Genomic DNA, 25,440 nt, shown 5'->3' on the forward strand with positions numbered 1-25,440 from the left:
TTCCATTGTATGGATGTACCATAGTCTGTTTATCCATTCCCTTGTTTGGTTGTTTCTACTTCCTAGAGATTATGAATGAAACTACTATAAATATTTGTCTGTGGTTTTTGTATGAACATGGGCTTTCATTTAATTTGGATAAATACCTAGGAGTAGGATTGCTGGGTTGTATGTTAAGTGTAATTTAACTTTATAAGAAACTTCCAAACTCCTTTCCAAAGTGACTGTACCATTTTGCAATCTCACAAGCAATATATGAGAGTTCTCGTTGCTCCACATCCTTGTCAGCATCCAGTATTGCCAGAATTTTAAAAATTTTTAGCCATTTTAATAGGTATGTAATGGTGTCTCATTGTGGTTTTAATTTGCATTTCCCTAATGACTATCAATGTTGAACATGTTTTTATTTGTTTATTTGCCATCCACATATTGCTTTTGGAGAAGTGACTGTTCAAATCTTTTGTTCATTTTTTAATTGTTATTTGATTTCTTATTATTGAGTTTTAAGAGTTTTTTTAAAACATATATATTAAGGATACAAGTCTTTTATTAGATATGTGACTTGCAAATAGTTTCTTTGAGTCTGTAGCTTGTGGTTTCATTTTCTTAATGGTGTCATTCAGAGAACAAAAGTTCTTAATTTTGGTGAAATCTAATTTTTCCCTTTATGGATTATGTTTTTTATGTTGTATCTAACAATTATTGCAGCTTTATAGTAAGTCTCGAAATCAACTAGTGTTAATCCTCCAACTTTTTTTTTTTCAAAATTGTTTGGTTATTATAGTTCCTTTGCCTTTCCATATAAATTTTTGACTCAGCTTGTAAATTTCTATGAAAAGAAATGCTGCTGGGATTTTTATTGTAATTGCATTGAATCTACAGATCAATTTGTGGAGAACTGGCAAGTTAATAATATTGAGTCTTTTAATCCATGAACATGGTATATCTCTTATTTAGATCTTCTTTGATTTCTTTTATCAACTTTTTCTGTTTCTCAGCATACAAATCTTGCACATGTTTTATAAGATTTAGATTTAAATAGTTCATTTTATTTGGTGCTATTGTAAATAATACTTTTAAATTTCAATTTCCAATTAATCATTACTGGTATATATAATACAGAAATACAATTTATTTTTGTATATTAACTCCCCTTTAACCTACTAGCAACAAAAGGAGAGAGTAAAGAAAGCATTCAGTGAATGAGTTGGAGCTAAAAAGAGAGAAAAATCATATTTATAAAGCCTTGTCTACTAAGAGTGAGAAAAGTTAGAATATCCTCAAAACAGAGCATATGCTTTTTATATTGTTATATTTTAAACTCACAAATAATAACAAGTGTGTTTTCTAATTTCTGTGCATTATTAAATGTGGGAACTAGCGAATATTAATCTAATCAGTTATATTAAGTTCTAAAGTATTTCTGTTAGGACAGAGAAGAAATAAATTTTACCTTCCCAAGCACCGTCAGCTGCTGAACTAAAAGATGAGCACTTTCTGTCTTTCCAGCACCACTTTCTCCAGAAATAACAATGCACTGCACAGTGAGAAAAGGAAACCATAAGACGACTTTATCCTCAAAAAATTCAGCTGATGCAAGAAACTAAGAAGGGCATTTCTAAGAACGTGAGACTCTCCTTACCTGATCTGAGTTGCATGTTACCATAGACTGGTATCCTAAGTCAGCCATCGCAAAAATGTGAGGAGGATTGGCAGTTCTCTTTGCTCCAATATATAGTTTGGAATGCTAAAAGTTAAAAAGAACACTTTTGGGGCCGGCCCCGTGGCACAGTGGTTAAGTTTGCGCACTCCGCTGCTGGCGGCCCAGGTTCAGATCCTGGGCACGCACCGAGGCACCGCTTGTCAGGCCAGGCTGTGGCAGTGTCTCATATAAAGTAGAGGAAGATGGGCACGGATGTTAGCCTGGGGCCAGTCTTCCTCAGCAAAAAAAGAGGAGGATTGGCATGGATGTTAGCTCAAGGCTGATCTTCCTCACAAAAAAAAAAAAAAAAAGAACACGTTTTGTAGGGCTTTTGTTTTTATTTTTGTTTAAACCCTAGTTTATTTACAGATAGAGCTCTAATTTTTAAAGCAAAACATAAATCAAAATACAGTTTCATACCACCCAAACATTACATACATGTTACACGCACATACCACACACTTACATACATGCAAAATCATGCACAATTATGTAAAATAAAGGCCTGACATAAAACGGCTCAGAAATATGATATGGCATGATATGATATAATAGCACTCTGGAAGTAGTATTTACAAGAAGACTCTTTTGGAAGTGCATACCACTTCCAAAGTAGAACTTAAGGTTTCAAAATACTATAATTTCTTTAAATAAAGATACTTTATAACTAAGACAATCAGGTAGCATTTTGTTGACTGTTCCTTGGATATAATAATGTCTGACATATGGTCACTTTTGTCCTTTCACATCATTTAATATACATCCTCTCACTTGATTTGTCCTAGATCACATAGTTAACTGATGGCAGAACTTGCACGAAAGCCCAGATGTTCTGAAACTTAGGCTACAGTTCATAAATTTACCACTATTCTTGCAAATTGTAAGGTGATAGAGGATGACAGAATTATATATTTTTCACATATAAAAATAAAACTATTAGGCACAGTATTAAATAATTTTCTTGAGTACACAAAAGGCTAGAAGAGCATGGGCCCAATTAAAATCGAAAAACAGAGGCCAGCCCAGTAGCGTAGTGGCTATATTCACGCACTCCGCTTTGGTGGCCCAGGGTTCCCAGGTACAGATCCTGGGCACGGACTTAAGCACCACTCATCAAGCCATGCTGTGGCAGGCCTCCCACATATAAAGTAGAGGAAGATGGGCACAGATGTTAGCCCAGGGCCAATCTTCCTCACAAAAAAAGAGAAAGGAAAAAAAATGAAAAACAGCCTAGTTAAATTCCAGAATACTATTCTATACTGAAACCATGAGTGGTTGAATAATGCATAATTATATATTTATATTCATAAAACACACATTGTCTGATATTAAAAACCAATCAATATGTCAAATAGAATTTTTAAACTCACAATCACAAGTTTTACAGCCATTAAATATATATTACCTATATAAACAATGTAATTGTACTTTTCACTCTCCCATACTTGGTCCAGAGGTAGACATTAAGTATACAATTTTTCAGGTATCTGTTTATTGATATGATACGTAGTATAGACCAGTTACCAATAACTGGAACGAATTAACATTCCACGACATACTTTTGGGAAAAGGAAGACCACAAACTGCATCCAGATTGATTCATCTTCTATTTTTTCCTATCTCTGTGTTTTAACAATAATTATTTAACTGTTTATTCAAGGTATTGAATAAAAAATTCTTTGGCATCATTTATATTAATTTAAATATCTTAATAGTATAATTATTCGTACAAAGTAAGGGAATGTAAGCCACACACATACCTCTGTAGAATAAAGACCCAGACTCTGAAAAGGATTAAGAGCAATAAGTATATCTCCCACGTAGATATAAATCTGATCTCTTGAATAACACTTCTCAAGTTGCTCTGAGACGGTATTCTATAATAAAATAAGAGTAATTTATTTTTCTTAAAAAATCATTTATGGTCAATTACAATTTAAGAAGTAAATAATAACAAATAAAACAACTGGAATCTGGACCAAGGATCAGAAAGAAATAGACATACTGATAGTAAGGAGCGTAACATCGGGTCAGCAACTATCCTTTCACTCCACAGGCTTTTTCTTTTGTTTTGAGAGCAATAGAGGGATGTCATTGTTACCTGTGTTTTCCAAAGGGCGTATTATATGTTACACAGGTTTTATATATATAATGCTTTCAAGGAAATGAGTAAATGCAGTAGATGAAGTAAAGAGGAAGAGCCCCAGATAAGAGAAGAGAAGAGAAGATACAGTGAACATGATCTTTTCTCCAAGTCAAGGGTATTCAGTGGCTCTGTGAAATGTTCTAGCTCTTTGCTTAGAGATTTGGCTTTGAGGCAGAGTGAAAAGTTCAGAAAAGTAACTTTCATAGTTGATAAATCATATGAGTACATGGAATCAATTTTAGTAATGTCAGAAATCATCATTTATAGTACATGACACAAGAGAAGAGCCAAAGATCTGAGGTAAAAAAAAAAAAAATCCAAAAATAAAACACAGACAATAAAAACAAACACACCGGGGTTGGCCCAGTGGCGCAGCGGTTAAGTGTGCATGCTCTGCTGTGGCGGCCCGAGTGTTCGCAGGTTCGGATCCCGGGCGTGCACCGACGCACTGCTTGTCAAGCCATGCTGTGGCGGCATCCCATATAAAGTAGAGGAAGATGGGCACGGATGTTAGCCCAGGGCCAGTCTTCCTCGACAAAAAGAGGAGGATTGGCATTGGATGTTAGCTCAGGGCTGATCTTCCTCACATACACACAAAAAAACAAACACACCCAGTATTTAATATACAGGTCAGCAATATGATCAGCAAAGCCTTCTTTATAATCCACGAGCCTAGGAATTCACATCATCAGAAAATCTGATATGTAAATATTCATAAAGGTGTTGGCAATCCTGACTTGCAAACACTATTTGATTACAAGATGTTTGATGTTTTCAAGAGAGATTATTTTGAGGAAGTGCTTGAGTTGTTTATGCAACCCTAAATTTACCAAATGACTACTTCTGTTCAGAAAATGTCTCCTGATTTGTTGTATTTCTGAGCAAAATGCTCAGGCATGTATCAGAAGTGTTAAAAAAACAAAAATCTGTGGATCAGGCAGGATAGCAATCCGTACCTTTCACTGAAAAGGAGCTATTTATTTCTCTAATGATCTGATTATCTGGAATAAAGGGGGATGAGGAGAAAGGAGGCTGAGACTATAATTTACTGGCTTGGATTTCTACCTTCACAAGAGATGTTTGAAATAGGTCTGAGGTAATGGGATAAGCAGTTTCAAGCAGAATTCAATGCCCTAAACGGTTAGCTTTGTGCGAGCAGGAGCTCGTGGTCCCACGAGGGGGACACTGTCCATGGTGACAGACAGGCTCTCGAGGTGTCTTAGAGGCTTGGGGGTACTGCCACGGAGTATGGAACAGGAGAGGACAAAGAAGGAGGATGCCACATGGTGGTTGCAGGAGGCAGACTGTTTTTTGACCACAGTAAAACATCCCTTTGAGATGCCCAGAAACAACTGATGGGAAGAAGGGGTGTGTGACCTAAGCAACTCATGCTCACGGGAACTCACACCTTTGTAACTTGAGTATCATAAAAAGAAGAAAAAATTGACACCAGAACAAAGAGATCCGGAAATTTGAGTTACACATATTAAAACTGAAGATAGGAGAGAGAATCAGGAAGCTAAGAGACAAAGAAAGCTAAGAGACAAAGAAAGCATGAGACTTACAGATGCTATTCAAACAACTTCCTGCTCACGTCACTTCTATAAATTAAAAAAAGTCTAGAATGTTTAAGTTTAACTAAACTAGTTTCTTACCTCATCCAAAACTTCTAAAGTTGCCAAATCATCCACATCCTTCAGGCTGGAAATCAGAGGCCTGCTGAAGTTACTTTTCTTGGTGTGAATACGTTCATGTCTGTGGAGCAAAAGAAAAAGAAAAACACTTTCTGGTTTGAGAACTTATTACAGATCATAGTGGGAGTAAGTTTTAGATACAGAGGAGGCTGAAAAACTTCTACGATGCTGATTTACTGAATTCAATGACAACAATTTACCAGAAAATAGCCTAATGTATTTGATCTGTTTGTCTTCTTCCCACCTTTGGAAAAATGCAACATGTCCAACTTACTTCATGGATGATCAAAAGAGTTCATTATTTCAATTAAGAACTATCCTATATAATTTGCTTTAAAGCTTCCTCTAAATTTCTATGTGTGATTTAATCTGTTAAAAAAGTGATGAGTCAGAGAGATTTGAGTTCATTAGATTTCCAATTTTGTCTGAGGTACTCTTAGGCCATTGGTGGTCAAGGAACGGTAATTTTAAAAATTATTATTCAGCAAAATTTAAGAAGAATACAAAATAAATTGTAGTAAGGGGTTCAAATATTAACTAAATTATGCACACAAAAAAGTACATAATTATAAATTTTTGTAAGTGCTATAAAAATTATTACGGAAGAATCTAAGAATTGCAAATAGGAGTAAAACACTATTCCTATTATTAGATACAAGTCCTTTATCAGATATGTGATTTGCAAATATTTTCTCCCAGTCTGTGGCTTCACCTTTTGTTCCCTTAACAGTGTCTTTGGCAGAGCAGAAGTTTTTCATTTTAATGAAGTCCAAAATCCACAATGTGGATTTTCAAACAGTTAAATTATGTAGAAAATTGATTTCAGGCACTAGGAAGTTTATTTTCAAAGTAAAACATTTCAGCAACTTTCAATAACAGCATAAAGATCTTGATTTCACATGAAGGCTGGAGAAATTGCTGAGGTAAACACAAGAGTTTGTTTCAACTTTTCTGGACACAAAATTGTCATCCACTTCATTCTGAGCAGGACTTTATTTTCAGTGTTTATTTTTGGACATACTTTGAAGCATCTGAATTTGTCCAGTAGTAAAAGGGGAAGGAATAAATAGATTGTGAGGAATAATAAGAATCATACCACTTAGTCAACTTCAACGGTTTCTCATGTTTAGAGAATTAAGTCACTATTGATAAACTGTCCCCGCCCCTATCCACAGCCACCCCTCTTTTTGTGCACCAGATCCCATCTTCTCTCATGTATTCAAGACCATCACTCCTGCCGGCTCCTCTCATTCCTACATCACTCATTCTTCCCTCTCAGCTGTGACAGCACCCATCTCAGAACAAACACCCTTCCTTGACCTCCAGCTTCCTCCATCTACTGTTCCATTTCCTTGTTTTATAGCAAAAATCCTCAAAAGAATTATTATACTTAATTTCTTCATTTTCTCTCCACCCATTAAGAAAACCCATTTCAATTAGGCTGTCATCTGTACACTCCATGGAAACAGCTTTCATTAAGGCCAATAATGACCTTCACATCGCTAAATCCAACGGTCAATTCTAAGTCCTCATTTTACTTAACATACTGGCAGCATGTGACAAACTCCTTCTTGAATGTGTCTGTCTTGGGCTCCTATACACTTCTTTGATTCTCTTCCTTACCCCAGTGGCATCTCCATCTGAGTATCTTCTTCTGTTTCCTCCTCATCTTTCCTCATAACTCTCACATTTTGGAGCCTCCCAAACTTCAGTCCTTAGAGCTATTCACTACATTCACTTCTTGATTTCATAGCTTTAAATACCACTCATGCACTGACAACTCTGCTGATGTCTAGATTTAAGCAAACAACTGCTTACTCGATGCTTCACTTGGAAGTCTAGTAGGCAGATTTAACACATCCCAAACTGTGCTCCTGAATACCATAGCCCCAAGCTGCCCCTGCCCCATGATTCTCATCTCAGTAAATGGTGACTCCATTTTTCTGATTGTTTAGGCAAAAAACCTTAGAGTGATCCTTGGCTCTTCTCTTTTTCTCAGATCCCTCATGCAGTCTGTATACAAATCCCATCAGCTCCATCACGAACTACATCTAGAACCAAACATTTCTCACCACCATCGTCTCCACCACATTTCATCTCACAACCACAACAGCCTCCCAAGTGGTGTCCCTGCTGCCACCCCTGTCTTCTTACACTCTTCTCATCACTGCAGTCAGAGTGACCTTTCAAAAAATATGTAAGATCTGCCCTTTGTTTTTGTTATTTCCTCCTCAGCCCCATCTGTGTGATGAAACTGTATTCACTTTTCACAGTCCACCTCAAATGCCACCTCTTTTCAACCCCTCAGCATAATTCTATCCATCCTTTCAGGACCAATATCTTAGTTAAGTCATTTCAGTCAATCATTTGTGTACTTATTCCCTTTACTAGACTGTAAAGTTCTTCGGGATAGGGCTATCTCTTCAACATATGGTGTGGGAACAACTGGACATTTATGGGCAGAAACAAAAGGAATCTAGACACTAACCTTCCACTTTCAGGAAAACTAACTCAAAATGGACTGTAGACTTAAATGTAAAATGCAAAACTATAAACCTCCTAGAAGTTAACATAGGAGAAAATCTAGATAACCTTGGGTTTGGAAATGAATTTTTAGATATAACACCAAAAGCACCATCTATGGAAAAAAAAATTGGTAAGTTGGACTTCATTAAAATGAAAAACTTCTGCTCTGCCAAAGACACTGTTAAGGGAACAAAAAGTGAAGCCACAGACTGGGAGAAAATATTTGCAAATCACATATCTGATAAAGGACTTGTATCTAATAATAGGAATAGTGTTTTACTCCTATTTGCAATTCTTAGATTCTTCCATAATAATTTTTATAGCACTTACAAAAATTTATAATTATGTACTTTTTTGTGTGCATAATTTAGTTAATATTTGAACCCCTTACTACAATGTAAGCTCCAAGACACATGAGAGTGTGTGTGTTTAGTTCCCCATTGTATCCCAGGAATAAGCAGATTATTTAGAACATAGTAGGTCCTCAATAAATGTTAGTTGAATGAATGAGTGAATGCATATCTCCCATGATTTCTGGCACAGGATTTGCACATAGTTGGTCTCCACATTTGCTGATCTCAACAAGTGTCATCTTATTTATCTCCCTATTTCCAAAGAGATTCATTTTTAAGAAAATAGAGAAAGAAATCCAGTTATCCATTTAATTTGAAGTGAAAAGCCCTGAATTTTTCATCTGTTTTTATGGGCCCATTTGGCAGCTAACAACTATTCTCAGAGAATTACAAGGAGCACGTGGTGAAGAACAGGAGGATCAATATTTGGCTGGCTGGTACCCTCACTCTCCACTCCTGTGAAGTCATCCTCCATGATGCTTTTGGTATTAGCTTCCAAAAACTCTGAAAAGATTTTGTTATTGTGATGATTAGAAATCTCAGATGGCTCCCCATTTTCTACATTATGACTTAAAAATGCCTTGGCATGGAATTCCTGGACCTTCTCAGTCTTGTCTCAAACAATCTTTCCAGCATCCATCGCCATTCATCTCCATACAGAACATTCCCCAGTATGCCAAGTATTTTCAAGATTCTGTGCTTTTGCTCATTCTATTTTCTCTGCCTAGAATTATTTTCCTTCCATGTCAGGCAAAATTCTACTTATCATGCAAAGTCAGGCTCAAATAGCACTCCCTCTGTGAAGCCATTGCAGGCCTTTCCAGAGCAAATGTATCACTAACAGAGAAGCTTTCACATTTAATTAGTTATGTTCATCATTCCTGCCAGACTGGGAGAAACTTGTGGACAGAAACCAAGTGTTATTCAGCTTTCTATGCCTGGGATCAAGGATACGAAGATGTAAAATACAATTGGTGGCTTGAATATTAAGAACTACACAACCAGCTGGTGTGCAAAGAATAGTATCTTAGTGTGACCAATCCACTGTCTTTCCCTTTTAGTCCACATCCCACCATTTCTGGCAAGCCTTTTAATAATAAGCCAGTTCAGGCACCAAAACCCACCTGACCTACCATCCTTCTCACCTCTCACCACAATATACTTTCTCTTTTTTCTTTGCTGGGAAAGATTTGCCCTGAGCTAACATTTGTTGCCAATCTTCCTCTCTCTCTTTCTTCTTTTGCTCCCCAAAGCCCCAGTACACAGTTGTATATTCTAGCTGCAGGTCCTTCTAGCTCTTCTATGTGAGCCACCACTACAGCATGGCTACTGACAAACGAGTGGTGTGGTTCCATGCCCAGGAACTGAACCCAGGCTGCTGAAGCAGAGCATGCCAAACTTTAACCACTAGGCCATCAGGGCTGGCCCCACAATACACCTCTAATATTCACAGAATTCAATTCTGTGAGTATCACTTTTAATGGAAAGTATTAATTCTAGTCTTCTATATGTACCCAAACGTGAAGAGGCTGTCAGGTTGATATCTGACGGGGAAAAGGGGGAAGAGTGGGAGAAAGCAGGCCATGTTCTGTGGACTCAGGGACGGGCCCTGCAGCCGGAACAGGGAGAGGGATGGCAGTCCACGGCGAGGCCGGACTTCAGCCACAATGGGAAGCCAGTGAAATATTTTACCAAAGGGCAAAGTGTGGAAATAATAGAGTGGAGTAGCAAAGAAATGTAATCATTTTACTATATTCTAAAAATATACATCATCACTAAATAAAGACACCCAAGAAAAGTTAAAATTCTAGTAGTGAATACTTTATAATTTAAGGTCATATATTCTAAGAACATATTATATGACTAATGTGGCAAATTAGTAGAGAAAGAAAAAAATTCAAGAAATTGTGCTAGGACAGCTAATTAAAAACTTAGGAATTGTGTACTCCATGTAAAAATAAACTCTAGATGGATTAAAAAACCTATAGATTTAAAAATGCAATCATAAAAGTTCTAGGAGAACATGCAAAAGAATAGTTGTGTAATAATAGGGTGGGGATGGAATTTGTAAGTATGATAAGATAGAAGAAAATGAAAAAAATGGAATCAATTTGATAAGATAATTTTAATATAAGTACCATGAGAACAGAAGATAAAAGAGAAAGTGGGAAAAATATTTGCAACATGTATAATTGACAAAGGATTAATGTGCTTAATATGTAAAGAACTCTTGAAACTCAATAAAAAGAACAATGAAAATAAGATGCCCTGGGATATTTATGATGGTAATCTTGTATCGAACACACAGATTTTAGGCTTGTCCATTTTGATTTGGGTAGATGAATTTTTTCATGGGGAAAAAACCCTTCTCTTCTACCTCTGTCATCATTTCCTAAAAAACATGTTATCACCAAAAGATGTTAAAAGCTAATAACCTTACCTAGATTGAGGATATTAAAATGGCTGAATCATATAATCTCTGTTGCCTCTTCCAATACTGGAATTCTTTAATTTGTTGACCTGATGGGTTTGAAAGGTTTGTGTACCGAAATGTATATTACCTAGGGTATGGCTGACTGCTTCATTCTGAAGAGAAATTGCAGTCATTTTCTATGACTTTGAAAAACTAGCTTTTACTACTTTTACAGAATTTACCAGAGTAATTGTAAAGACAGCTCAGCCCTATTCTAAGCATAGTTCCATTATTAAGATTTCTCTCTAATTAAAGGGTGGAGGGGCTGAGGGATGTGGGGCATGGCCGAGCAGGTAGCAATGATGGCCATAAAGTCAGGGAAGATTAGGGATTGACTAATGAATTATTAGATACTGAACTAAATTCCAAGATGATTAAATGGAAAAAAGAATCAGAATGTTTAGATCAAACAACAAAAGATTCTGTGAGGATAAATAAAATGGATTATTTCGTGTAAAATGTATAATTAGAATGGGTGTATGGAAATGCCTAATATATAAGAGCTATTATTATTTCGATTGTGGTTCTACTACTTACTAACCATGTGGCCTTGGGCAAGTAACTACTCTGCTTCCTCAGATATAAAATGGAAATAATAATAGCCTATTTCATAAGGCTGTTGTGAGATTAAATTATATAATACATGTAAAGTGATTCATCCAGTGCCTGCTATGTTTAATAAATTTTTAAATTATTTTTAGTTTTTATGGTCATGGATCTTATATTTTATATTTATTATTTTATATTTAAAGAAAAAATAAATTTATTATTATTATTACTTTATGGTCATGGGTTCAATCCTCATTTACTTTATATTTAATATTTACTTTTAATTTATATTTAATTATATTTGAAATTTACACGTAAATTTACTTTATATTTAGTCATTCCATAGATGACCCCTCTACCTGCAACAAACGTGAATTGTAAATACATGACACAGGACTCAGCATAAACCGAGCAAGGAATGAGAAGACTTTGAGCCCAGGCCTTGCTGAGGAAGGATTCACGAACGTCACTGTTTTTGAAGGCTTTCATTGTGGTTATTATTAAATCCCATGTATACTCTGACAGTAGCATCTCAGCAGGAATTATGCATTATATTAGACATTGGGAGACGAGGCAAACACCTCTTTCTTTCTTTTTTTCTCCTCCCTATTCTCGCTGCAGTGTTCGAGGCTGATTCTACAGGTAAGAGCTGACGCTTAGTCGGGTGCTGGAGGAACGTGGTGAAAAGGCCCACGGTCGTCTGCACATGTCGGCTCCAGCACACTTCCCTCCCAGCTCTCACTGGCTCAGGGTTGAGTGCTGCTCTCTGCCAGCTCGGTTTAACAGAAGCAGCCCCCTGGCCACTGGAATGATCTATCTGTATTTCTGTACACCAATTACTGCTAGACAGGGACATCCGCAGGAAAGCACGGTCAGCATTGCTGTCACTTGGTTGAGTCTTAAATATTATGGAGACAATGAAGCAGAAAAAAAAAAAAAGACTGAGCTGTTGTGACAAAGCAGCATCAGTGAATGACTCATGTTTATACTCTTTCAAGTGGCGTGATGAGTTGCATCAATAATATTGTCGTTTAGCTGTAAAATTAGCCTAACATTTAAAAAGATACACAATTAACAATATAGAAGATCACAGGGTGGAAAAGTAAGAACAGTTAAGTAAAATGCAGTCCAATTTCCTTCAATTTTAAGAATTGTGAAAAGTGTGGTCGCCAAGTTTGTGCTGTGTCCAATCTTGTGGCAAAACTCAATGAACCAGGTGATTAATATGCCATCTCCATTCCTGTTCTGATTTGTTAGACTTCCCCTCCACCCCAAACACACACACACACACACACACACACACACACACACACACACACACACAATGGATAGAGCCTTAAACTGTATGTTTCAACATCCACCACTGCATTCATTCATTCAACAAACATTTAAATTTCTGGAGCACCTACCATGTTTCAGGCACTGTTAGGAGCTGGGATAAAGCTATGAAGACAACAGATAAGGTCCCTGCTCATGTGGAGCACACAATCTGATAGAAGAGTTAACAATAAACATATAAACAAAAAGTTAAGATAATTTCAGCTAGAACTGATATGTCTGAGTGGATTCCTTTTTGAAGAATACGTTGAAATCAAGGTAGCACTGGCTACTGCTTCAAATACTACTCGATTAACTGACAAAGTTGTATTTGTTCACATGAGTCTTGAAAATACATAAATCATGCATAGTTAATTCAGGTGCATAAAATTAGTTTATAAAAGATTTCTCCATGACTTAAACATTTTAAAAGCTATTAAAGTTGTAATGAATGATTAAAAGAACCTAAAGTATATTCTATGAATGAAAATAAAAAAAGAATCAGCAATTGTGAAAATATTTTACATCTTCTTACATGTCTCTTTTGGCCACTAATGTATCCTGAGCATCTAAAACAGTAGTGGGACATAGTAGGTACTCAGTAAATACGTGTAGAATGAATAAATGATCATTTGTCAAAGGAAGATATCCAGTCCAATCTTCATCATTATCTTAATATGATATCTGTGTTTGTCTGAAGCAAACTGAATTCTTTGGCGTTTATTTGTGTAAATAATAGCTTTGAATTAGTTTTCTTAGTATAATATTGGGTATTCCTTTTTTTTTTTCTTTTGGTGAGGAAGATTGGCCCTGAGCTAACATCTGTTGCCAATCCTCCTCTTTTTGCTTGAGGAAGATTATCACTGAGCTAACATCTGTGCCCATCTTCCTCTATTTTGTATGTGGGATGCTGCCAAAGCATGGCTTGATGAGTGGTGTGTAGGTCCACGCCCAGGATCCGAACCCATGAACCCCAGGATGCTGAAGTGGAGTGAGCGAACTTAACCACTATGCCACCAGGCCAGGCTGCTATTGGGTATTTCTTAAAATGAGTAAGTACATTTTCATAAGAACATCTACATGTTTCTGTAATTCTATACATTAGTGATCATCTAATCAATCAGGACTAATTATTGTTCTGGTCAACTTTCATTTCTCCAGTATCAAACAAATTTTTAAAATATGCATACACTGATGTCTTAGGTTTAACTACATAGCAAGTACCAGACAGAATTATAATGCAAAAAAATTTTAGTAGTTTAAAAAATACACATTTATAGGAAGTGATAGCTACAAATTTTGGAAGGGCATATTCTTCACAGTATTCTCACATCAGTGTCATTTTAATAAAAATCTAAGTGTGCAATTCAATCCAACCGACATTTATTGAGACCCTGCTATGTGTAAGGCATTGTCCTAGATGTTGAGGGGTTACTGTAGGTGAAATAAGATCCAGACTCTGCATTCAATGAGTTTCAATCTAATGGGAGATATAAACACAAACATTTAAAACAACACAAGGCACTTGGCAGGTGCCAAAACTGAAGCAAAAATTAAATGTTATGGAAATAGCAAGGAGGAAATAATTCCAATCTGCTGAACTGGGAATGGTTCTTAGTAGACTTAGCATTTAATCTTGGTCTTTAGGGAGTGGGATTCCGTAATCTGGGGAGGAGTATTTGTATGTGGGGGTGGTGACTGGTGAGTGGTAAATCTGAAAGAACAGCACGTGTAAACTGACAATTGCAGGACAGTGATGATCTTCTACGGCCAGAAGGTAGAGTGCTAGAGTGTATGAGGTTGGAGGCTGAGGAAACTAGGTCAGTAGAGGGCATGATTATCAAGAAATAGAGCTGTCTTAAATGCATTCAAATTCCAAATATCCAAAAAGCAAGCATGATCTTCCACAACAAAGCCTGGAACTCCTCCACTGTTTCTTAACTCATTGACTGACACCACTATCCAATTCGTTGCACACACCAGAAATCTCCATCTCCCTCACCTCCTATATCTTCTCCAGCACCAAATTATGTTGTTTTCATCTCTTTAAAATGTCTTAAATCTCCACTTCTCTCCATCTCCACTGAGGAGATGATGGTGCCATTGACTGAGATGGAGTTGACTAAGGTTAGGAACAGTGAAAAAGACAGGAGAAAAAAAAAATCAGATTTCATGGAAGCTACAGAACGTTTCTAAGAACAGTTTAGAAAGTTTGCCTTGGACTTCTGACTTGATACACGGGTGAAAAAGGGCATTTCTTACAACTGAACAATACTCTACTCTCCTTCTAACTTCTAAGCAGAAAAGAGTATTTAATAAAACTTATGTCTATTTCTGAGGTAAAACTTTCACTGCTACGACCCTGATCTTTATGTGTCCATTATTTCTTACTTAGATTATCGCAAATAGAATGATCTTTTTAAAACATAAATCAGGGCCGGCCCCGTGGCTTGGTGGTTAAGTGAGCGCGCTCCACTGCTGGCGACCCGAGTTCGGATCCCGGGCTCCCACCGGCGTGCTGCTTCTCCGGCCATGCTGAGGCCGCGTCCCACATACAGCAACTAGAAGGATGTGCAGCTATGACACACAACTATCTACTGGGGCTTTGGGGGGAAAAATAAAAAATAAATAAATAAAATCTTTAAAACATAAATCAGATATGTCACTCTAGTCAGTACCCTCCAACGGCCTCATGTCATTGAGAGAAAGTCCCCAGATAATCCGACCCCACCCCTGACCCGCTGTTACCTCCTAACACTGTCCCATGCTCACTCTTGGCAGTGCCTCTAACACCTGGCACACTGCCCCGACTTGACTCTCCCCTCTGCCTGGAGAGCCACAAGGCTAATGAACCTCCCTCCTCTCTAAGGTCTGAGCTGATCACTCTTTTTAACGCTGCAATTCCACCACTGCCCCTGCCTCAACCCCGGCCTCCCAATCCAACTTACCTTGCTCTATTTTTTCTTTAGCAAGCATTACCATCTAATACACTCCTACAGTGTTTACTAATTTATCATATTTATTGTCTATCATATTATTGCCTATTATATGATAATACAATATTATCATATTATTCCCATTGGTATGTAAAAGCTCCATGAGAACAGGGTTTTTTTTTAAATTAAATCTGTTGACTGATATATCCCATACTCCTAGACCAGATTCTCATAAACGGTAGCTGCTCAAAATATATTTCTTTTTTTTTTTGTGAGGAGGACTAGCCCTGAACTAACATCTGATGCCAATCCTCCCCTCTTTTCTTGAGGAAGATTGGCCCTGGGCTAACATCCATGCCCATCCTCCTCTACTTTATATGGGACGCCGCCACAGCGTGGCTTAGCAAGTGGTGCGTCGGTGCACACCCGGGATCCGAACCTGCGAATCCCAGGCCACCAAAGCGGAGCTCGCGTACTTAACCACTGCGCCACTGGGCTGGCCCCTCAAAATATATTTCTTGAGTAAACAAATGAATATTTTGCTTTTACTAAATGTTCATCTACTGTGGAACCAAGGAAATTTTATTACCTTTTCACTCTGGTTATAAACAATTGAAATGCTCAAAGAAAGAGTATATACAGGTTTCAAGATAATTTTACACTTCTAACATTTTCTTTTTGCGTTCATTTTATAGAATTGGTTTCCATTCTTGTTACTTTATTCAATATTTAATTTCCTTAAGACTTGGAGAAAGTAAAGTCAGAATCCTTCTGTAAGATTTTTGTCCTCTTGTAAAAAGTATAGCTTGTTAACCAGATTACATTTTTCATTTACTCTGTAACACTGGAGAGACATAGTTTCAGACTATAAATATTTTCTTTCTGTGTTGCCAAAGGTCATGAATACCCTTAGGGGTGGTTATTATAGCTTCACTTGTATTTCAGTTGTACACACTGAAAAAAGAAACGACTATTGCTCTTTGATGTTAAATTTTTATCCTTACTATTCAGTTGTACTATTGTAATACAACAGCTTTATTTGCTTTTACTTTGGTTAAATATCCTCTTGTAAATATCAAGCTCTATCTTCCAGGGCGATTCAGGACCACTGGGTAGTAGAGTCATCCTTGGTTAAACAAAAATCTCATCAACGGTTTTGTTTTAGCTTCCTTATCCATCTTTAAATTCCAGTAACAAAGTCACAATTGGCCGTACCAATGGAAGTGCAGGCTCTCACTGCTGTGCCCCGGAAGACGCGTTTTTACTATCTGCAGTTTGATCCCTTTGGCCAAGGGTGTAGTTCTGAAATGATGGTGGGGAAGGAAGCACACACTAGCCTGGCAGCCAGATCAGCAGACTACTTCTGGCAACGACTAGAGTCACAGATGTCACAGTCACCCAAGCTCCACTACACTTGTTTTTTTTTTTTTTTGTAGGGAAGATCAGCTCTGAGCTAACATCCAATGCCAATCCTCCTCTTTTTTGCCGAGGAAGACTGGCCCTGGGCTAACATCCGTGCCCATCTCCCTCCACTTTATATGGGACGCCACCACAGCATGGCTTGACAAGCGGTGCGTCGGTGTGCGCCCGGGATCCAGGCCTGCGAACCCCGGGCTGCCAAAGCAGAGCGCGCACACTTAACCAACCGCTGCACCACCAGGTGGGCCCCTTCCACTACACTTTTCATTGCCCTTTTCATTCACAGAGCCCTTCCTCTCTCACACATAATTCCTTAAAGATGCTCTTTAATCTGGACTGTACAGATAAACACATGTCCATAGAACTTGTAGCGATGCTGGAAGGAAGGATGAGGTTGGAAAAGTGAAATATGGAAGCAGATGGAAATCTGTACCCGTGTTAGCATCTTTCTTCATTTATTCTAACTCTCTGCACTAGTCGTCTCCCCACTATTTTCGCTGTGTGGGCATGAAGCATCTGAAATAAATGAACACCAAGGGATTTTGTATAAAATTTGCATGTTCCTAGACAATTCTCTGAACCATTATAATTTCATTATTGCCACATTTAAAATCACTTCTTGATTTCTCTTTTCTCTAATGCTTTCTGCCCTTTCATCACCATGACCAAGATTCCCTACTCTAGGGCAGGGATTGGCAAAATTCTCTGTAAAGGGCCAGATAAATACGTGTTTTCAGCTTTGCAGGCCATAGGACCTGTGTCACAACTACTCAGCCTTGTTATGGTGTGAAAGCAACCATAGACAATACATAAACCAACAGGCGTGACTGTGTTCTAACAAAACTTCATTTACAGAAAACAGGCAGCAGATCAGATTTGGCCTGTAAGCCATAGTTTGCTGACCCTCTGATAGGCAAGAGATCTGGGGAAAAGGGAAGGGTCTGGAGGAGAGGGATGGCAGAGACTATGAATGATTGGTGGTTCACAAAGTTGAGAGTCCTTTCTAAAAAATAAGTGTAGTAAAGATTAATGTATGCTTTACGACTGGGAGTGTGAAATTATTTTAAAAATAAAACCATGAAATGCTTAGTATTACATTAAAACCTCACAAGCTAGTTGCAGAATAGGTTAGATATTTCATTTAATACAATTGATATGTTGGTGGAAGAGGTATGAGAATCAACTTTTTAACAACTGAGTCTTTTCCCCAATCATTTATACTTTTATTTCAGAAGAACGTTAAACTTCCTCTCACGTCTAATTTTCACTGGCTTCTAATGTTATAGGCCTCTCTGATCACTATCATTGATGTTTTTATAAAGTGATAGAGAATATTAAATGATGTTTAAGAGCCTAGTTAAATTTTCCATTAATGCTCTAGTTATCTCCTTGCATATAAATAGAATATCTCTAGAAATATACACCAGAAACTGGATACATTGGCTGTCATTGGGGAAGGACATAGAGGAGAAGGAGACTCTTTTTCACCGACTACTCTTTTGCACTATTTCAATATGCATGGATTACCTATTCAAGAAACAGAATAAAAGAAAAAATATGTTATGTTCCGGCATAGACTTCAATTTATAACTAAGAAGTAGCCTGCTTCAAGAAGAGTATATGATCTTTTGTTTATGATTTGGACAATATGCAAAATCTCACCTATTAAAAGGAGTAATTTTATTAAGGTTATTAGCAAACTTTAAGCAACATATACCATCTGATAATCCCTTTCAGGTAGTTCTAGGCAGGTTGAAAGTATGCCTGTGTGCTCTTAAAAAGGAATCAGGTATCTGGAGGATGAAGAAAAATGTTCCCACTGGGAAATCTTGTCTGTTTCTGCTGTGAATGCGACTTCTCTGTGCTGTCTATTATTTTAGATAGAGTGACCTGTTTTCAGATGTTGAAACAAAACTGACATATGTGTTTGCAAGAATATCTGATGGCTCTTCTCCATCTGCCAAGAGTTCCTAACATCTTTCCTCTCCTCACTTTTAGCTTGGAGAGAAGTAAGAGAACAGAGAAGACACAGTTTCTGTAAGTAGAGTTTTGCTGCAAAGATGGAGAGGCACAGTTCCTTCAATAGGTAGAGCTGTGTAACCAGTGCTGCTGGAAGCATCTGTAGGACAAACACCGTTACAGAAAGTTAAGAACAAACGTGGCTGGGGAGTTTTGTGGAGTGATGATGGCATAAAGGGTCACTGGAGAGTGATTATCTTTATTACATTCCTTTTTTTCCAAATATAAAAATAATTGAAAAATGCCAAAAGACATAAAAAAAAATCACCTAAAACTCCATCACCAAGAGATCACGAGATAACATTTTGATGTTTCCTTGTATCCTTTCTTCTATGCAAATATATTTTAAACAAGTCTACAGAATTTCTTCTTTGTGTCATCTTATTCTCTCAGCCTCCTTCCCGGTTATGATGGGTAAACTGTCCCTGCTCTGAGCAAAGGCCAACTCTTCTGCTTGTACACTTGCTTTCTCCGGGACTCACTGCTGGACCGATGCCCTCCATCTGCATCCTCAGCCCATCCCTCTACCAGCATACAAATGTGCTCTAGTATCTCCCATCTTGAAAAATCTCGCCTACCATCCTCCATCCCTTCCAGCTACTGCCCCATTTCTCCTCCTTTTACAGCTGAGCTTCTTGAAAGAATAGTTCACATTCCCTATCTCTGCTTCCTCACCTCACCTCTCTCCCAGCTGGGGCTTCCCTCCACCCACTCTGCTGACATGGCTCTTGTCAAGGTCACTGAAGAACCTTGTGTGTCCAAATTGAGAGTTACTCTACTTTTCTTGATTTTCAGCACTATCTGGCAGTTGACGATTCTCTCCTTGAAACACTTGGTTCATGTGGCTTGCAACAGACCATATCCCCCTGCTCCTCCTCCCCAGAGAGCCACCCTTCCTCAATCTCCTGTTCTGGCCCCTTTCCCTCTGCTAGGTTCCTAAATTTTAGTGTCTCCCAGAGCCTCTGCCCTAGGCCTCCTTCACTTCTCTTTCTACACACTCATGTTCAGTGACCTCATCCAGTGCCATGGCATTAAATACTACATGCAAATGATTCAAAAACCATCTCCAACATGCCTTCTCCCCTGCAGTCCAGACTCCTATATCCAACTGCCTACTTGACAACTCTGCTTTCATGGTTAATTGGCATATCAAATTTAACATGCCCCAAACAGGATTCTCACCACCCTTCACCCTATTTGAATAAATACAGGGGAATTTCACTATCATCCATGGATAAGGATGGAAATTTTAGGTGGGGCTGCCCAGGCAATATTTTAAATATATGTATACATATATATATTTTGGAGGGGAACTTATGGTACAGTTAAATCTACATAAGAATCAACCATGAAATAATGGTATCCTATTTCAGTTTCTATTCATGAGACTGGAATTGCCATAGTTAGGTATTTATTTCTCTTTTTTTTTGATAAAACACTGAGCATTTTGACTCCAGATTTTTCACTTAAAAAAAAAACCCAGCTGTATTTATATAAATGTATAAAAATCTGACTTCAAAGTGAATCATAATCTTCCCAAACTAAAAATTCTGTTAAATACAGCACTTTTTATTTTGCAGAAATTACAAAACTAAATGGGGAAGCAAAGAAGATTAGGGCAGCTGAACAGCCAGAGATAAACCTTTACGTGCCTGGCAATAAGGAACGAGGGGCATGTCATTTTGAATTCTACTCAAAGATGGAAATATTCTGCTCTAAACCTGACTACTATCCTTACAAAATATTCTTCTCCTCTTCCCCTGAAAAAAGATGGTTAAAAGTTTTAGCTAATTTAAAGCACACAATTTTCTAGTAAGTTACTCTCAACAGACTTATTACTAAGGCTTTTGATGTGATGGCAAAAATGTATTTAGAGGACTAAAAATGTGAAGGCACTCAGGGAAAACTGTTGCTCTGCCTTCCACTCAACCCATGCATCTCGATTTGCTGCAAAAAAAAATCAGTATCATCCACACTCAGTGTCTTGCCTCCTACGAGGCACTGCAGAACTCAATGGTAAATGTAATTCTGTGCAAATGTGTCTTTTCTTATGGCAACAATACCAAAAATGGATGCACTCAAATTCTAGACCATTGCTAATTTGAAAGAAAAGAAACAGAGAGGCAATATTGCTGTATTTCTTGCAACCTTTATAATGTAGGTCAAAGCTCTTGATAATCCCTTAGGTTTTTTTTTTTTCCTCTCTAGAATAAAAATTTTTTACAAGACTATGCCTTTAAGAGAAAGGCCAAAAGATGAATACCCAGAATTTTTCAGGAAATTCTGTTCTTTTTAGAAAAATGTGTTAGATTTTGCTCTATTTAAGTATATATAGTTGTTGGATCCATAGCATTTTATCCCATGAAATCAAATGTGATCATTTTCAGGAGTCTCTTTAAATAAAATAACCACACAATTACAAGAAAAAGTACAAATATTTTAAAAACAAGTAAGGATTTGAGTCAGTTTAATATAGCTAAAAATGAGTAATGCCATCATCAAAATAATTAATGATTTCTAGAACATCATTGGAAACATTAACATTACAGGAATTTGGGAATCTGATATAAGCTTTTAGAAGTTTTAAAGTGATCCTAATATCTGACAAAACTTAAATTTCCCCATAAGTAATTAGCATATTTTAATACTAAATACTAATGAAAAACAATTTTCCATAGAATAATGCTGAGGATCCCAAGGAAATGACTAATAAATTAGTCTGCATGAACTTCAGGGACATATCATGGATTTCATCCTTGTATAGATTTGCTGAAAGCATTTTTATGTGAATGCAATTTTACGTGAAATGTCTTAGGAGAACAAAAATTTTCAGGCTAAATTAGGACCCAGATAACGTTAAAACAATGAACCTGGGACAGCTTTTTACTCTATCCAATTCTCTACTTGTGCTAAAATCACGTGCACACAGCTAATATCACAGATGGTAATCTATTTTGGGTTGTAAAACAAATGTATTCAGAATTTTCCCAGGCTCCTGATCCACAGTCCACACAGCACAACTCCAGGGGGCACCATTAATGTTGTGTCTCTGTGCTCCGGGGTGAGGGCGTTCATGTGGAATATAAAATGAATGGTGCCTTCTGGAGTTGTACAACACGGACCATCTCATACCACTTATGGGTACAATAGGGGTCATAACACTAGCAATCAGACTTTGCTGGCTTATTGCCATCACGTGCTAATGTAGGACTCCTGTTGCCTTAGAAAGTCCCCGTAAGTTTGTCTCACAAGCGCTCCTGGACAAGTCTGCTTCAGCTAGACACCACTGTGACTCAGCTCTCGGCTTAGTTGGGTATTGGTCTCCTTCTTACTCTGCCAGGCAGATGGTGGCTGGCAGCCTGTTGGTCACTCTGGGAGCTCTTGCTGCTCCTCAGCATATGGAGTCCCTGATGGCCAGGCCGGGCATTGCTCAGCAGGCAAAGCAGTGTCTCCAGTTGCTCTGCCAGGTGTTTTATCCTCTGCTGATGATCCTCTGGGTGGATCCTCAGCCCACCAGCATGGCCACTGCCCTTCTGCTGCTCCATTCACCGAGGAGTCCTTTGGGAAGTAGAAACAACGGATCTTTTCCCCTTGCGTTGCATGCTGAGACTGGGCAAGTATTGTCGCTTGTACCCCATTTATGGGTTGAGTGAAGCAGCTCTTTTAGTACTCACATATAACCTCACCCTTCCTTAGGACACAGTTATGTACCCAGTTGGTTGGGTTGGGCTTGGAATGGTTTTAATTAACAGCCAATACTTGTATTCAGAGTTCTGACTGGCTCCAACTACTGGGGCTTTGTTACTGGGTCAAACTTATGTTTTTTCCTTTAGTATCAGTCATCTCCCAGATGACTACATGACTCTCAGCAAAAAGACTCCGGCTGGGCCAACTCACTACCCACTAGACACACCTGGCTCCCAGAGGTAGGCATAGCTTCAGTTCTTTTCCCAGGAGGACCGTCAGTGCCCTCCATCTATGTGAACAGACTCACCTCACTGGTTGCCCAGACATGTCTAAATCTCTCTTGGACTCAAGGTGGGACACTTGTTACATAAGCCACCTGAGTGTTTTAAGCCACATCAATACTATGAATACTGGTAACTTCAGTAAGAGTCATATCTTCCTATTCTGGTTATTCACTGCTGGGTAACAAATTATCCCAAAACATTGCAGCTTAAAACAACCGTTTTATTATAGTTGACTATTTTCTGTCAGGAATTCAGACAGGACTCACAGGTAGGCAATTCTTCTGCTCCATGTGGTGTCAACTAAGGTCACTCAGTGGGATTCAGCTGGTGGATAGGCTGGTCTGGAGGGGCCAAGATAGCTTTACTCATAAAGTTGGCACTTTGTGGGGATGGCTGGGAGGCTGGGCTCCACTAGGACTGTTGATCAGAGTACCTATCTGTGGTCTCTCCAGCATGGTGGTTTCATGGTTAGTTACACTTCTTTCATGGCATTTCAGGGCTCTCAGAGAGAGTATTCCAAGAGACATGAAGTGGACACTGCCAGTTTTTTAAGGTCTGGGCTCAAAAACATCATAGCATTGCTTCTGCTGTCTTTTATTAACCGAGGAAGTCGCAGAAAATGCCCAGGCTCAAGGGTAGGCAACATAGACCCCAACTCTAGATGAGAGAAGTGTCAAAAAATTGTGACCATCTGTAATCTACCACATCCTGCCCTATTTTATCAAGAAGGTGGTGACAGTTACTTCAAGTTAAAGATCACAGAGCAGAGTAACTGTTCTCTTCCCTTAAAACTCACTAAACAGCAAAAAAAGAATGGAAGTAAAGAAAAATCTCTATTTTATGAAAAACAGAAATGGCCAATCTACAATCTATAAAGCATAACTGTCAAATACTATAAAATCTGTGTTCAAATGAGAGAGGAAGCTAAGAACCAACACATAATTCCTTAGACCTCAATTGGTAACTGAAGAGACTTTTCTAAAAGGAAGCGCACAACCCTGAGAGGTTGATTCAATGAGACTTTGCTTGTAGGCCATGGGGGAAGTGGGAAAGGGTCCTGACGAGACCCAGTTCACATGCAGGGAAGCAAGGGCTGGGGAGCTGAAGACGACCATGGGACAGTGACCTATCATCGACTCGTCCAGCAGAGGGGTGGCCAGTGGCCAGGGGACGCGGGGTGAAGGGAGGAGGAGAGGCAGCAGCAGTTGCTATGCTAGGGACGTCATGACAGAGAAAGACTGGTATTACGGGTTTGTGCTGTGAGCCACAGAGAATACAACATGAATGGTGCTACCTGGGCGTGGACCATCCAGTGGCCCTGTACACTGACTTCTCAAAGATTCAACGCTGAGGGGAGATGAGCCAAGGCAAAGAAAACACAGATTTGGTGAGAGGATGTTCAAGAGAATCAACCTAATCCAAACTAAAGATTTCTTTTATCATCCTTCCACCATTCCCACATTTTTTTTCCTAGAACACACCTGTTCCCAGTCCCACTTGAGAAGAGAATCATCACCATACATACTTTCAACAAAAAAAGAAAAAGAAGAAGGAGGAGGAGTTAAGGATTATAAACAAAAGGCAGATGAAGAACATATATCACAGGAAAGAATCATGGAAAAAGTTCTCCATCCCTCAAAGACATTTCTTACACGATGTCTCATTAAAAGAGGAAAATCTTCAAGAGAAAGTATAAAGCTTTAATGAAGAGATAAGACAACAGAAACAGATAAAAACCAAGCCGGTTTAATTCAGAAAAGAAATGAAGGAAAATCATTACAGAAAAGCAACAAGGTGCAGAGTAAACGTGACTGAATTCATAGATGGGGTAAGGAGCATGGTTTAAGCACACAAAATGACAGAGAAAAGAACAGATTCAACTGGCTCTCATGAGCCAGTGTGAGCAGGCGCCAGCATATCACAGAATACAAGCAAAACTGATGTGGAAGGATCGGCACGAAGACACAGCTTGGCGAAATTACTGAAAACCTTATGGACGTCCTGCAGAGAAAGCCAGTCATGAACAGAGGGAGGAATCTCATTGCCCTGGTTCTCCCAACAACAATGCACACTACCAAAGAGACAGTGGAGCAATGTAACATTGTGAGGAAAAGAAACGCCAACCTAAGTATATGTTACCTAACTAAACTGAGCTTCAAGCTCCAGCAGGCAAGAATTCAAGGTTTGAGGCTTTCTGGAAATAACTATGAGATGACACAATTTAGCTACCCAAGAGAATAATTAAAGAATGCAGAAAAGGAGAGGGTCTAGTACAAAAAGACTTGTGGTGAGCACTGAACCAACTTAAATGCAGAGAAAAGATTATACAACCCTA

At 38.3% G+C, this 25,440-nt stretch overlaps 1 protein-coding gene across 13 annotated transcripts in view; it reads right to left on the reverse strand.

Annotated features, from left to right (window-relative positions):
• MYO3A (myosin IIIA) overlaps positions 1–25,440 on the reverse strand; it is a 214,361-nt gene that overhangs the window by 126,363 nt on the left and 62,558 nt on the right. For 12 of the 13 annotated variants that reach the window (XR_015549326.1, XM_087420695.1, XM_087420692.1 and 9 more), the window contains 4 exons: positions 5,504–5,603; positions 3,463–3,579; positions 1,643–1,747; positions 1,454–1,537 (listed from right to left, as the gene is read on the reverse strand). Coding sequence is in view for 12 of the 13 variants with exons in the window: in XM_087420695.1 (XP_087276821.1) it covers positions 1,454–1,537; positions 1,643–1,747; positions 3,463–3,579; positions 5,504–5,603 (406 nt within the window). In the remaining variant the exon portion in view is untranslated. The remainder of the gene's footprint in view (positions 1–1,453; positions 1,538–1,642; positions 1,748–3,462; positions 3,580–5,503; positions 5,604–25,440) is intronic. The other variant, XM_087420690.1, reaches the window with a different exon arrangement.

This window comes from Ceratotherium simum, chromosome 32 (genome assembly GCF_057802395.1).
Source record: "Ceratotherium simum simum isolate JZ-2026a chromosome 32, ASM5780239v1, whole genome shotgun sequence".
In the NCBI taxonomy this organism is placed as follows: Eukaryota; Metazoa; Chordata; class Mammalia; order Perissodactyla; family Rhinocerotidae; genus Ceratotherium; species Ceratotherium simum.